Source organism: Patiria miniata, unplaced genomic scaffold (assembly GCF_015706575.1).
Source record: "Patiria miniata isolate m_02_andy unplaced genomic scaffold, ASM1570657v1 HiC_scaffold_28, whole genome shotgun sequence".
In the NCBI taxonomy this organism is placed as follows: Eukaryota; Metazoa; Echinodermata; class Asteroidea; order Valvatida; family Asterinidae; genus Patiria; species Patiria miniata.
Window position 1 is genome coordinate 4,821,820 of NW_024037067.1, and position 13,242 is coordinate 4,835,061.

The window sequence follows — 13,242 nt, forward strand, 5'->3', positions numbered from 1 at the left end:
AACAATAGAAATCTTGTCAGCGCGATAACTTGAGAAATACTTTACATGTGAACTTCAAATTTGGTTTGTGGATTGTTTTTGACAATCCTAAGAAGCCTTTCGCATTTGGGGCCAAAAGGCCAAAGGTCAAGTTCACAGTGGCTAAAACAATAGAAATCTTGTCAGCGCGATAACTTGAGAAATACTTTACATGTGAACTTCAAATTTGGTTTGTGGATTGTTTTTGGCAATCCTAAGAAGCCTTTTGCATTTGGGGCCAAAAGGCCAAAGGTCAAGTTCACAGTGGCTAAAACAATAGAAATCTTGTCAGCGCAATAACTTGAGAAATACTTTACATGTGAACTTCAAATTTGGTTTGTGGATTGTTCTTGGCAATCCTAAGAAGCCTATTGCATTTGGGGTCAAAAGGTCAAGTGTCAAGTTCACAGTGGCTAAAACAATAGAAATCTTGTCAGCGCGATTACTTGAGAAATACTTAACATATGAACTTCAAATTTGGTTTGTGGATTGTTCTTGGTAATCCTAAGAAGCCTATTGAATTTGGGGCCAAAAGGTCAAGGGTCAAGTTCACAGTGGCTAAAACAATAGAAATCTTTTTTTTTATTCTGAGATTATAGGGATTAGGGATTAATTCATATAAAACCTACAGAAGACACTAATGCTGTCAATGAATGTTCCATGTGACCAAGGTACATGTAAGTTGATGTTAAAAGAGTGGTGTTATGTCATGGGAACAGTCACGGTTGCGGGGCATTTGTGTTTGTAAACACACCTGACTTGTTTTCCTTCAAAAACTGCTCCTGGTTTTTCATATTTAGTTATTTCTCATCTGCTTTGCATTTGATTACACACCTGTGAAGGGGTACAAGCCTGCTAGACTGATTCTGTGACCTTACAATTCTGCAACATCTATAAATTGCTTTGTTTCATCTTAAGTGGGATCGGGGAACCAGACTACAAGAACATGATTGGTTTTCTTGGTTTTTCCAGCATCTACGAACCCAAAACGTGAAACAAGTCAGTGTAACAATATTTGCTATAGCATACTATTCCTCCAAATCCATTTATTTTTGAAAATTACAGCAAAAGCAAATGTTGTACATTCCCTTTAAGTGACTGAATCATGCACAAATCTGTACAAAAAGCTACGGACTTTGTGCAGTAACAGTCGATGGTCTACCCATGAGACCAGGTGTGTAGGATATGGTCAGGCGCACACTGTTTGCACAAGAGCGTTTAGTTACACACAAGTTATTTTCACTTTCACTTTTCACTTTCAATTGCACAAAGTATGTACATTTTACGTCAGATCGTTTTGTATTTGTTGTCGTTTCATGAAATGGACAGATTTAAGAGCTATTAATTTACAGCGGACAAGTATTAATTTATAGCTGTTCAATGTTTTGTGTCCTTTGGTGCTGGAAAAACGTGAAAAAAAAATGCTGTTTATTTTCCGCTGTCAAAATGCAGCTCGCAGAATCTGTCTCGCATAGAACCCATAGATCATAGGGAGTTTCCCAAGTGCTGGCTCTGTTGTGGGAAAGTAATACAAATTCATACATAAATCTAGTATACCCGAGCATACGCATGAAGTCATCAGCTGGCTTGCAGCCATTTAACGGATGTAGTATAAACATTTGAGAAAACTGTTTATGCTCACGTCAGTTCTGATACAAAAGTACTCTTTCCTTGAGAATGACAGCATACCAGGCTCAAAAATTTCACAGGATGTTTCATACTATTATTTACTTACAGTCAAGTGGGCTATTTCATAATAATTTTGCAGTTTATTTTTGAGTATTTAATAATAATGCTGGAGTCTTATATAGTGCACTTATCTACCAACAATTAGGAACTCAAGGTGCTGGAAATTATGTTTACTTGCAGGTAAATGAAGTTTATGAGAAATATGAGACCCATTATGTAGCACCTTTTATAAAGGGTATACAAGGTGCTGCGGCGCATATTGCAGCCACTGCCAGAAACACCGGGGCAAACCCCTTCTCTTAGCGATAAGTGTTACTGGGTTCTTTAACGTGTATTACATAACACACGGGACCTACGGCTTTACGTCCCATCCGAAGGACGAAGCAATAATGGTAAAGTGCCTTGCTCAAGAGCGCAAGCACCATGTTCCCACAGTCAGGATTCGAACCCATGCACCATGGCACACGAGTCAAACACCGTAACCATTGGACCACAGAACCCCGCATTTGTACATGATGCTTTTGAGTCTGTGGAGACTGTAGTTAGTTACATATTACAAACTGGTGATTTCTGGAATTATGTTGCAGGACACAGTAGATATTCTGGTTGGTTGGTACATCGACACATCACAGAAGCCTGCTCTCATCAAATACTGCTCCGGTAAGCAAATTAGTATCTTCTCTTTACCTTTTTGTGCAAGTACAAATCGCATTAGCCCAAACCCTGCCAAACGCAACACAGTGCATCAGGTGTAGAAGTCTGTGGGACCTTGCTGCATTGAGCCATCAACACCAGTGCATAAATGGCCAATCCTGAAACAATGAGAGCTAGTCCCATTGAATGCCACAGTTGTATCATGCTTCGTAGTTGGTGACCACTCCGATGAGGCAGTTTGGCCTTGAGACTTTCTTGATGGATGGATGGATGAAGGACCTTGCTACAATGGGCAGGCTTGTCATTTTGACAAGTCTTGTACGTTGCTGCGTTGAGCAGGCTTTGAAATGTTTAGTTAGGGTTAAGCTGACTTTGTCAGTGCCTTATTGTTTAGAAGCATTTTGGCTTTAACTTTATTTTGCATTCATACTGACCCTGACCCAAGAGCAAATTTTATCAAAAAAGTTGCATCAACATTTTGTCAGTATCAGGACCCAGACTGAAGCAACAGACTTGGTTTTGGAGACACTCGTGTTTCAGGCTTGACGGCTGAGTTCAATTGGTGTAAGAATATTAGAAGTGGTGGCTAGTTTCTAAAATAAAAAATAGGGCCAGTGTTTTTTTTTCCTACTTTATCAGCATCATGGAAAGCCCCACAATAACCAGATTGATTTTTTTTCTCCAGGATACTATTTTGGCCTTAATACTGTAAGTGAATGTACTGAAAGTTTTTTTTTAAATTTTTTGTACAGATACCCTGATTAGTTTCCACAGCTACTGGCTGGCTGATATCAACTTCTCCGTCACCCTACTCGGACAATTCCTTGAAGACATGGAAGCTTACTCAGAGGTGAGAACAAAATAGATGTTGTTTTTCTTGTGTCTTGGATATGGTTACTACATTGGTCCTGAACGGTCATACGTCTAATTTGTAAACAAATAAAAATTGTTGAAATGAATTTGACATCATTACATCACTCAGGTCAGTTTAAGGTGAAGGGATATACATGGTTAAAGTAACTGTGTCACACAGCACTGTGGATAGCTGTGAAGCATGACTGAATATACCTGCTTGCCCTGACCTTAAACACACAAAGAACTGCGCAGGGATTTGAAGTGTTATCCATACTCCACAGAAGATTACCTCAAAGGAATTTGAAGTGTGGATGATAATGCTATGAGCAAAAGTGGTTTTGCAAAACTTGAAGGGTTGTGAAGTGCAGAAGACAAGGAGGGTTAGGGCTTGCCAAAGTTTTCAACCAACCAGCTCCGAAGTCTTCATTCCCCTAAATATTCCCCACTGTTATGGAATCCCTGTCTTGCGTTGACCAGGACCTGAGCCACTGCTGTAGTGGGGCATCGGGGGCTTCTGGTGACGGCAACAAGGCGGACAGTGAGGAGCCACAGACGCCTGAGGTCTGCAGAAGTAAGATCCTCGCACTCATCAAGTAAGTCAGTCAGCGTATTGGCTGGATGTGAATCATATGAGGCTCTTGCATCTAAGAACATGTGGAGAATCGAGTGGGCTGGGGAAAAAAAAACAATGACCATATTCCATCTTACTACTATATCACTCAAATGAAAGGTTTTGTTGTCCCTTTCATTTGATACCACGTTTAAGGTTGTGATGCTTGTAGTTTGGAAGATTTCATAAATTGTCCACTTTTCAGTTGTGTCCACTTTTTCATGGACTTGCCCTGCCTTCTTTTTCCCATTCTCATCTGTACCTATGAAGTGTTTTTAATTTCCAACAACTATATCTCAAAAAGCATTAAAATTCTTCTCTTGAAAATTATATACAAAAATAAGTAGCATTCACGTTGTAAGATTTTGACGTCAAAATTTTCCACCATCTTCCCTTTTTTAAGATGTAGATCTCCAAAACAACCCCCTATATTTTCATCAATGTTTTATTTTGTACGAAACGATCCACACCTAAAGTCAACATTTCCTGTTTTGTTTCTAGTGTCTTTGCCACGGTTGTAAAGTGTCTTGGGGACGGTTTCAGCCCCAGGCCTGGCTCACCAATCACGACTGGTTATCTCTCCGAGGTAAGATAGGAACTCTGCCGTTACAACCTTCGGAAATCCTGTATGAATTGTAGTAGCCTTATCAGTGACAGTAATGTTTCGTCCCCTGTTACTTGTAACAGGACTTGTTAAAGGCCCTTTTTTATTCAGACCCAAATGTACCGATTCCTTTATCCCAAATCCCATGGACTTTGTCCACGATTTTTCTGGAGACCACTTTTGTCATTTGTAAGCCTTGTATCCAAACTTGCAATAAGGGAAGACCATCACCGAAAGACCATCCGCGAAACATTATGTCATGATGACGTCATCATAGGTCACGTGACGTCATCTTATAGGTGCATATTTAAAAGTCCTATATTTAGAGAACTACAAGTCCGATTGGGTTGTAACTTTGTATGTATGTAGACAGAGACGTGTTATAGGCAAAAATGGAGGTGACGTCATAATGACTTCATCACGGGTCATGTGACGCCATCTTTAAGGTGATAAATAAAGTCTTATATAGAACTACAAGACTTGCCATAAACAGCTAAGAAGTCATAGAACTTTGGTTGTACATGAAATTGATTCAGACTGCACATAGACTCATGAAAAATCAAAATGCGGGAAAGCCCTACGTTCTGTTCATCGAACAGGCATAGACCTCTAGTTTTTCATTTTTCTTGTATTTACAATAATTTTTGTACTCCCAGGTTTTCAAAGGCATCACCAAGTGCGTCCACACAGTCCAGAAAGAGAGCCGTGGCGACGGCACCGATGAGACCATCATCCTAGCAGCTAATGAGTGCCTGTCGGTGCTGTGTGACAGCATCCGTTCCTCCCTGGTCCAATGCCAGCATGAGATGGTCACGTTTGCCCTAGCTCAGCTTGACATAGCCCTGCAGGTGGACTTCCCCCGTACCCCAGTCGTCCTGTCCCCTCTCTGCTTGCTGTACAGGGTAAGTCAAAATTGATTTTTTTTTTTAAAAACCAGCACCAGTGTCGCGGTCGAGCCCTTTTCAGAGTCTGACAGATATACTGATGCAGAAGGAAAGAATTAAACCTGAGAATCTACACTGTTATCCAAGTCTTTGTTTCAAAATTGAAAAAAGGTTTTGTCTCTCCGATAGGTGTTGAAGTACCAGAACACTGGCTTGCCCTCAGACACGGCAGAGAAGCTCTTCGGACCAGGGTCAAAGTTCAAGAAACTACGCTTCCATAACAACCAAGAGGTATTTAAAGCAATAGTTCCTCAGTCGTCATTTGGCATTTGCGAAACCACGGTTATCTCTCTGGGCTCGGCTTCATCTCTGGTGCCAAAATCATCTGAAAGACTTGAATATTCACACCAAAATGGAAAACTTATTAGCTTTGGCGTCAGGATTTGAAGTTCCCGAAGAAGAACACTTGACCAGTACTAAGCCAAAGTTCTGCAAGTCAGGTGCCAAAATGTCTCCCGTTCAGAGCCACAGCTAAAAAAATGAAGCCTAGGTTTGTAAACTGGCTAACATAGTACAAAAATAAAAATTAAGTGACTTCCACAGGTTGTCTGCGATTGATTTGCCTGTCAGGAAGATGTTCTGTCATGGTGCAGAAGTTTCTACTCTGCGACTGTTGATTTTTTTTTTTGAGCAGCAACTGAGGCTGATTGTCTTACTATTATCGCAGTTACACTCAGGTCGCTGAAAAACTCGGCAACTGAAATGTTCCGACGGCCGTGGCTCAGGCGTAGCTTGATCCTAAGTCAGTTGCCACCTGTTCTGTGTCATCACAAGGTCGACCCAAGTGCTGCTTAAAAGTATGTTTCTGAAGTTTTTCCTGTATTTCTATAGGTATTAGCCCTGCTACTGAAAGTGTACCAGAAGCTTTTGTGCATCAAAGACGTTCCCATGCTGGAAGCCATTTACAGGTAAAGATTTTTAAACAGCATCATTTTAAAAGCGTACAGGAATATTTGCATTTCTCCCAAAAGTAACCTACCGAATTGTTATCAAAAAGCTTACTTGGATTAAAGATCGTACTGGTATTTCACACCCCGTGAAATTATTCCGTCTGGCTTGCTGTCATTTAGAAGAAATCAAGAAATGTAGGTGATTTCCAACGATCAGTCAATTGACTGGTTTTTTTTATTTCCTCTATAAACGAAACCATGTTTTGTGATCGAAAGGTTGTGTGCCCTCACACATACCCATTTACTCCTGGGTTGGGAGAAGCAATGAGTGACAAAGTGCCTTGCCCAAGGGCACACGCACCACAACCCCAGGCTGGACTCGAACCCACAACCTCCAGAATTACCCGCAGACCACGAATTCAATGCTCCAGATCACGAGGCCACGGCACTCCAGCCAATGATTAATGGCTATGGGCCTAAGACAAACACTCTGAGAACTTTCATTCTGCTAATTTTGTTTGTTATATTTTTGCCCAGTCTTCTCCTCGCTGATCTAGAGATTGCCTACCAAACCCTCCTGGCCTTCACCGGCTCAGACACCCAGTTCCAACTCGTCCCAGACAACCCCATCAAGGGGGACCAGCAGCCCCCCACGGTGCAGGAGGCTGAGGTCATGGTGGTCTTTGACCTGAGCACACTGTCTGAAATAGGAAGCACCAAGAGCTCTATCATTGTGGTAGGTATCTAAATTCATATAGGATCATTTGCATTTATCCCGTAAGAAACCAACCGAATTATTATCAAAAAAAGCTTACTTGGATTAAAGATCGTTCTGGCACTAAACACCCCATGAAATTATTCCGTCTGGCTTGCTGTCATTTAGAAGAAATCAAGAAATGTAGGTGATTTCCAACGATCAGTCAATTGACAGAGTTTTGGAAATACTGAGTGCTGTGGATGAAATCGTGTTTTGTGATGAAAAGGCTGTGCATAGTTTTTCACGGTCTTTTCTCAAAAAGTGTAATATCCACTGAGCTGAAACTTCAACAGGTGATGTTTTGAACTTTCTTCTTTAAATTTGAGTAGTTTTCTTTTTGGAAACAAACAATATATATGACAAGCATATGATGCTAATGCCTTTAACACATTTTGCCTCATATATCTTTTTTGGGGTTTATTGAAATGATTTTTCAGATGTGGGCTTTGTCACCCAGCCTGTTTGAGCTTCTCACCAAGCACCTGAGCGCCGCTCACTGGCTGATCGCTGAGTGCTTCCCAGCTACTCACTACGCTCTGCTCAACACGCTGTGTGCTCACAGTGAGAGGTCAGTGAAGAATAAACGATAAATTTATCGTGTACTCAATGCCTTTGGGAAAGATTCCACTGGGGGCGAAACATCAAATCCTGCTGACTTTTAACCCTAACTCCCTAGGTCTTTTTGCTTGGATGTAGCCTCAATCCTGCAAAATCCTCCAATTGGCCTCATGGAAAAAAAGCATATAGCCTCAATCCTGCAAAATCCTCTAATTGGCCTCATGGAAAAATAGCATATAGCCTCAATCCTGCAAATTCCGCCATTGTTTCTTGAATATGGTCCGTGGAGGGGTGACCACTGCCTGAATCCTGCAAAATCCTGCGGCAGTGACTGTCAATATGTTGCGGCTTGGCCAGTGACATCCTGGAGCAGTACGGACGATTTCAAGCATAATCCAGGCCTATATTTATGCATAGCTAAGCAAAAACAACACAAGGTCCGGCCCAAAACCTTGACAAAGTGCATCCTACGAAATCAGTAACGCACTTTTGCCATGTAACCTCAATCCTCCAAATTCTTCCACTTTGGCAAAGAAGATTTTGGTAAATTAATTTGCTGCAACTATGCTCAAACATCACTTGGAATAAAGACATTTATGAGTCAATACATGTTTTATGTTTTTTGTATTTATCTGACTCCCTTTTTTGATTGGTCCCCTTCTTCAGCAATGCACATTTCATCTCCAGCAGCTTCGGTCTATCCTCCACCAACCTCGGCTCAGGCTCATCTAAGACAAGCAGCTACTTCCGTACCATCCTGAACCTACTCGGCACCGTGCTGCCCCATCCGGCTGTGGCCAACGATAGCAGGTAAATGACTGTTCATAAACTTAAACAAAATTTTGATCCACTACTACTACCGTTTCGTAAGCTAGTCACCAGAGACCTGAATTCATACACGAATATGACTACAGTCTAAATCTCCCCTGGGCTTCTGAAATTTTTGGGGGCATGTAATTTTAGCCTGGTTTCATTTCATGTTTGTAGGCGTAACAAAAAATTGGGGGGGGGGGGGCTATAGGCCTATACAATGAAAGTGGTTTAACCCTAACCCCTGGGCCTTTTTGCTCGGATGCATCCTCAGTCCTTCAAAATCATTCTCAGCCTCCACGTAAAAATTTGGATTCAGCCTCAATCCTCCAAAATCATCCATTATATCCTGAAATTGTTCAGAGGGGTGACCACTGCCTCAATCCTGCAAAATCCTCCAACAATCACTGTTGATACGTTAAGGCAGGACGGATGATTTCAAGTATAATCTAGGCCTAAAGTTATGCACGGCAAAGCATAAACAACACAAGGTGCAGCCTGCACCTTCACCTTCACACAATGGCATCCTCCAAAATCAACTGTCAGATTTTTCCCTGCAAAGAGGATTTTTGGGAGTTAGGGTTAATACAGCAAAGCATATGATAATACATCCTTTCCACAACTTGTCCAATAATTTAGACGGATGGTTAACTTGAGAGATATCTATGTGTTTGTCACAACCCACAGACGCCTATGTCTGCAGTGGTTCTACAGCATTCTGCAGCATCTGCAGCAAGGAGACTATAAGATCCTGTATGTCACCGCCCCATTCAACCTGGCTATACAAGCACTCCTGCCACTGGGTAAGTATGGAGCTATTCCATGCAAACTCTACAAGAAGTCTTCCAAAATGCTAAGGTTTTAGCTGAGTCTCTTTTGCCAACATTCATTTAAAGTTTATTTCCTGGATTTCAGAGCTTTTAACTTGTGATTTGACTTGTGATTGACTTGTGATTGACTTGTGATTGACTTGTGATTGACTTGTGATGGACTTGTGATGGACTTGTGATTGACTTGTAATGGACTTGTGATTGACTTGTGATTGACTTGTGATTGACTTGTGATTGACTTGTGATTGACTTGTGATGGACTTGTGATGGACATGTGATTGACTTGTGTTTGACTTGTGTTTGACTTGTGATGGACTTGTGATGGACTTGTGATTGACTTGTGATGACTTAGTACAACTCTGCCAAAAGAACCAAATGCCACCAAAGTTGAAATAATGTATATTGTAGATGTTTGTGCTGAAAACTTGAACAAGAAGGTGCAAAATTCATTGCAACACCCTTTTTATGACACTGACGGCAACATCTCAATTCAACTGAGTAAACTTTTTACCTGATAATTTTTTTCCATTGGACTTTTGACAGCCCACAGTAAAGAGCTGAACGTCTGCTTGGGAGCGTGCCAGTGTCTTCAGCTGGTGCTCAGCTGCGGGGAACCGGGCACAGACTTTCTGCTAGGGTAAGAAACATACTTTCAGAATGATTGAAATGTAGTCAAGTGAATCATAAGGAAACTTAACTTGGTGTGTTATCATAATTGAAATGTTGAACAAAGGAAATTGCCTTGAGCAGGGTTTGAACCTGCGACCTCCACTTTGCCTTTCCTGTGCTCTACCAACTGAGCTATCCAGTTGACAGTTCCCCATTTTGTCAATGTCTTTGTTTAAAGGGGGCTATATGAAGCCAAAAGCCCAGGTATGCCATGTAACCAGGGATCACTCCCAAAGTTACACCGCTAACAAAGCTGTTTCCTCTCCGAGCGCTCCCCGTTTGCTATTTCCCAGGTTTGCAGCATTGCTAATGTTGCTAGCATCGTGACTTTGGGCGCGATCCCTGGCAGCATGGCATATACGGGTTAATGGCTTCTGACTTCCAACTTTACGAAAACAACCTTATATTTTAGTATACTTATATTTCATGGCAGGTGTCTTGAGATGTGCAAAGTGAAGTTATTGAGCACCAGTGAGATAGTCAAGAAGGCCTACACATCCCTGCTGGCCATGCTACCTGCTGACATCCTACTCAGGTGGGTAGAAAAATCAGTTAAAGGCATATAGGATCAATTGTATTATCCAAGGTAGCCTAGAAAATTATTATCAAAAACCTTAGGCCTGTTTGAGACACATTGCTACTGCTGTGCCAAACTTAAGCAGTTCATGCCAGTATTATTTTGACATTTTGACATAACCCACGCGCAGGATTGTTTTCACTTACCTCGATGCCAGATGGGTTCAGGCCGTCATCTGTGGGTAGCACACCCTGATATTTCCGGCCTCGCTCGCTGTGTGCAGATCGCTGACACATATTTCTGGCCTCGCTCATTGCGTGTTTATCCGTCATCCGTTCCGAATACCGCAACACCTTTTCGTGTATACACGTCATCTGACGTGAACTTGTTAATTTACTTGAGTTCAAACCTTAATGCATCTGGGGTAATGGGAACTTTCAGTGCGATCAAACTATTCGCACCAATTTCACTCCTGAGATACGGACTGTTTTGTGAGCATGCGCATTCCTGAAATGCTTGCCCCAAAAGAGTATCCACTAAGCTGCAAGTTAAACAAGTAAGATTTTGAGCGATTTTGTTGCTTCAAACGAAACAAATGCCCCAAAAAACAAATGTTCCCATTACCTTTAAACAAAACAAGCTGAAAGCCTACCAAGTCAGCTTGTTAGTCTTTTGTGAAGTGAACTCTCCAAAATATACCTTCTTTTGTCCAGGAGTGAGACCTCCCCTCTGACGCAAGCCAAGCGTCTTGGTGAGCGCAAGCAGGCAACAGTCACCTTCTCTGAGGAGGATCCCCAGGGTCTGCAGGCCTTCCGTCTGGCCAGGCGAAGCCACATCGGCAGGACTCCCATGGGCACGTTTCATTCCCAGGATTTCAGGGTTGTCATGGCCTTCATACTGCTGGGAGAGACACCAAGGTAATTAAAGATGTGTTCCCTGTGCTTTTTTTCCGAGTTTCACCTCAAAAAATAGATTTGTTTTTTCAATTGCTGTTTTCCTAGCAAATATTAAAGTTATTCACTTCTGAATGAGATATCAATGGAAAAAGTCCACCGAAGCTTAGTTATTGAATTACCGGGGGTATTTCTGCACAAAATTCAACTTATTAGCTGCCAGACTAGAATTCTTGCAGGGCGGGTTCATTTGTACGCAAAATGAAAGCCCTTTTTCAGAGGGTTGCAGACGCCGAAAATCGTAATAATATACTTTTTCGTAAAACAAAACAAACATATTGAGATTTTTGAGCTTACCAGCTGGGCCGGATTTCATGGCACTGCAAAGCACATGTTTTCTGCTATGTCTATTTCATGGAGACCGTAAGCTTGGCAAAAGGCACGCTTACCTCAGAGGAGAAAGTTGCTTAAATCAGTGACTCGAATTTAATCCTAAAAGACACTTCTGCTATTTGGTTTGGCACGAGTCTGGAATGCCAGTATAAAATTTGTTGTCCTGTGACTATTTCCCGTGTCATTCAGCGATCCTGATTGGTTGGAGAAACTATATCACAGCTGCCAGAGGCCTGACAAGGGTAGTAGCAGCCACACGGAGATCAGGCTGCCTGAATTTGTAAGTACTGTACACAAATTAAAATAGAAAATCAAATCTTGGGAAACAATGAATCTGTGAGATCAATTTCTGTAAATCAAACTTTGAGTTGCAGGTTTTCAATTATTCCTACTTTTCCTACTTTTTCCTAATTTTTGTTTATCCTGTTCCTACTTTTCCAACTTTTATCTTGAAATTCCCACAAATCCGAAAAATGAAATCTCATTGAATATTTTTTCATAACAGTGTTACACACTGTCATATGTAAATCACACAATGAAGGGCTTGGGCGCAGGAGTACTGCAACTGTACTTCCAAGAGCTTAGTTGAGGATGGAGCACAAGTGTTGTGAGTACAGAACATGCCAAATGAGGCTTATGATGCTGTGGACATGGGCGAGGATTAACGAAAACTACTCCTGAAAGCCCGCAAAAGTCCTACTGTTATCCTGATTTTGTCTTCCATGGTCCTACTTTTGTCCTGTTTTGGGGGTTTTAATTGTGATCCTACTGTTCTCCTACTTTTTCACCTGGGTCTGCTTGAAAGCCTGGAGTTGTTTTTGCAGGATCCAGTAAAGCAAGGGCTAGCCCATCTAATGTTGACCCATGTTGTGTTTTTGGTCTTTTCAGATTGATGGTAACATCGCCCTGCAGTGGTTCTGGGCTAGCTGGGAGGCAGCCCAATACTGTGTCCTGGCCAAGCTGAGAACTCCCCTGGGTAAACCACAGGAAACCTTCAGAGCCATCGAAGGTAGGCAGAACTGAAATTGTACAATTGTTCATGGTTGTGATTTGTCAGGATAAGATTAGAACCTAATTGGGTTTTTTTTATTTCACAGCTACCTTACTGGAATTTGGTCGAGAGTTAAAATCCCCAGCAGAAGGGAATTCAAAATCAGATTGCAAAGGTAAGAGAAGCATGTTTGTGTTTTTGGTCAGATGATTCTATTTTATTTATTTATTTATTTATTGATTTTGGGAAGCAAAAGGTAATTTTATATTTTATGTGTTTGTGTGTGTGTGTGTGTGGGGGGGGGGGGGGGGGGGGGGGGGGGGGGGGGGGGGGGGGGACTGTCGACAACTTTATGTAATAGTGTTTTGTATATTCACATGAATTCCCAGTCACCAACCAGTACATTTTAATGGAATTTCAAAAGGAACAAACACACAATATGTGAAGTTTTTTTAACTCATTAATACATCTATATCATTTCTTCATAACTGTCATTGCTTTGTGGACTCTATTGTGTTTTTTTTGTTTACTATACTTTTCTCCAATATCTTCTTTACTTA

At 41.5% G+C, this 13,242-nt stretch overlaps 1 protein-coding gene across 1 annotated transcript in view; it reads left to right on the plus strand.

Annotated features, from left to right (window-relative positions):
• The window catches only part of LOC119735031 (serine/threonine-protein kinase SMG1-like), a 56,113-nt gene that overhangs the window by 4,068 nt on the left and 38,803 nt on the right, over window positions 1–13,242 (plus strand). Inside the window, exons 8-24 of the mRNA XM_038208720.1 lie at window positions 2,295–2,367; window positions 3,114–3,211; window positions 3,694–3,809; window positions 4,328–4,412; window positions 5,087–5,332; window positions 5,504–5,605; window positions 6,206–6,282; window positions 6,802–7,000; window positions 7,459–7,589; window positions 8,246–8,389; window positions 9,077–9,192; window positions 9,763–9,856; window positions 10,322–10,423; window positions 11,119–11,322; window positions 11,881–11,971; window positions 12,580–12,700; window positions 12,789–12,857. Of these exons, the coding sequence (XP_038064648.1) occupies window positions 2,295–2,367; window positions 3,114–3,211; window positions 3,694–3,809; window positions 4,328–4,412; window positions 5,087–5,332; window positions 5,504–5,605; window positions 6,206–6,282; window positions 6,802–7,000; window positions 7,459–7,589; window positions 8,246–8,389; window positions 9,077–9,192; window positions 9,763–9,856; window positions 10,322–10,423; window positions 11,119–11,322; window positions 11,881–11,971; window positions 12,580–12,700; window positions 12,789–12,857 (2,068 nt within the window). The remainder of the gene's footprint in view (window positions 1–2,294; window positions 2,368–3,113; window positions 3,212–3,693; window positions 3,810–4,327; window positions 4,413–5,086; window positions 5,333–5,503; window positions 5,606–6,205; window positions 6,283–6,801; window positions 7,001–7,458; window positions 7,590–8,245; window positions 8,390–9,076; window positions 9,193–9,762; window positions 9,857–10,321; window positions 10,424–11,118; window positions 11,323–11,880; window positions 11,972–12,579; window positions 12,701–12,788; window positions 12,858–13,242) is intronic.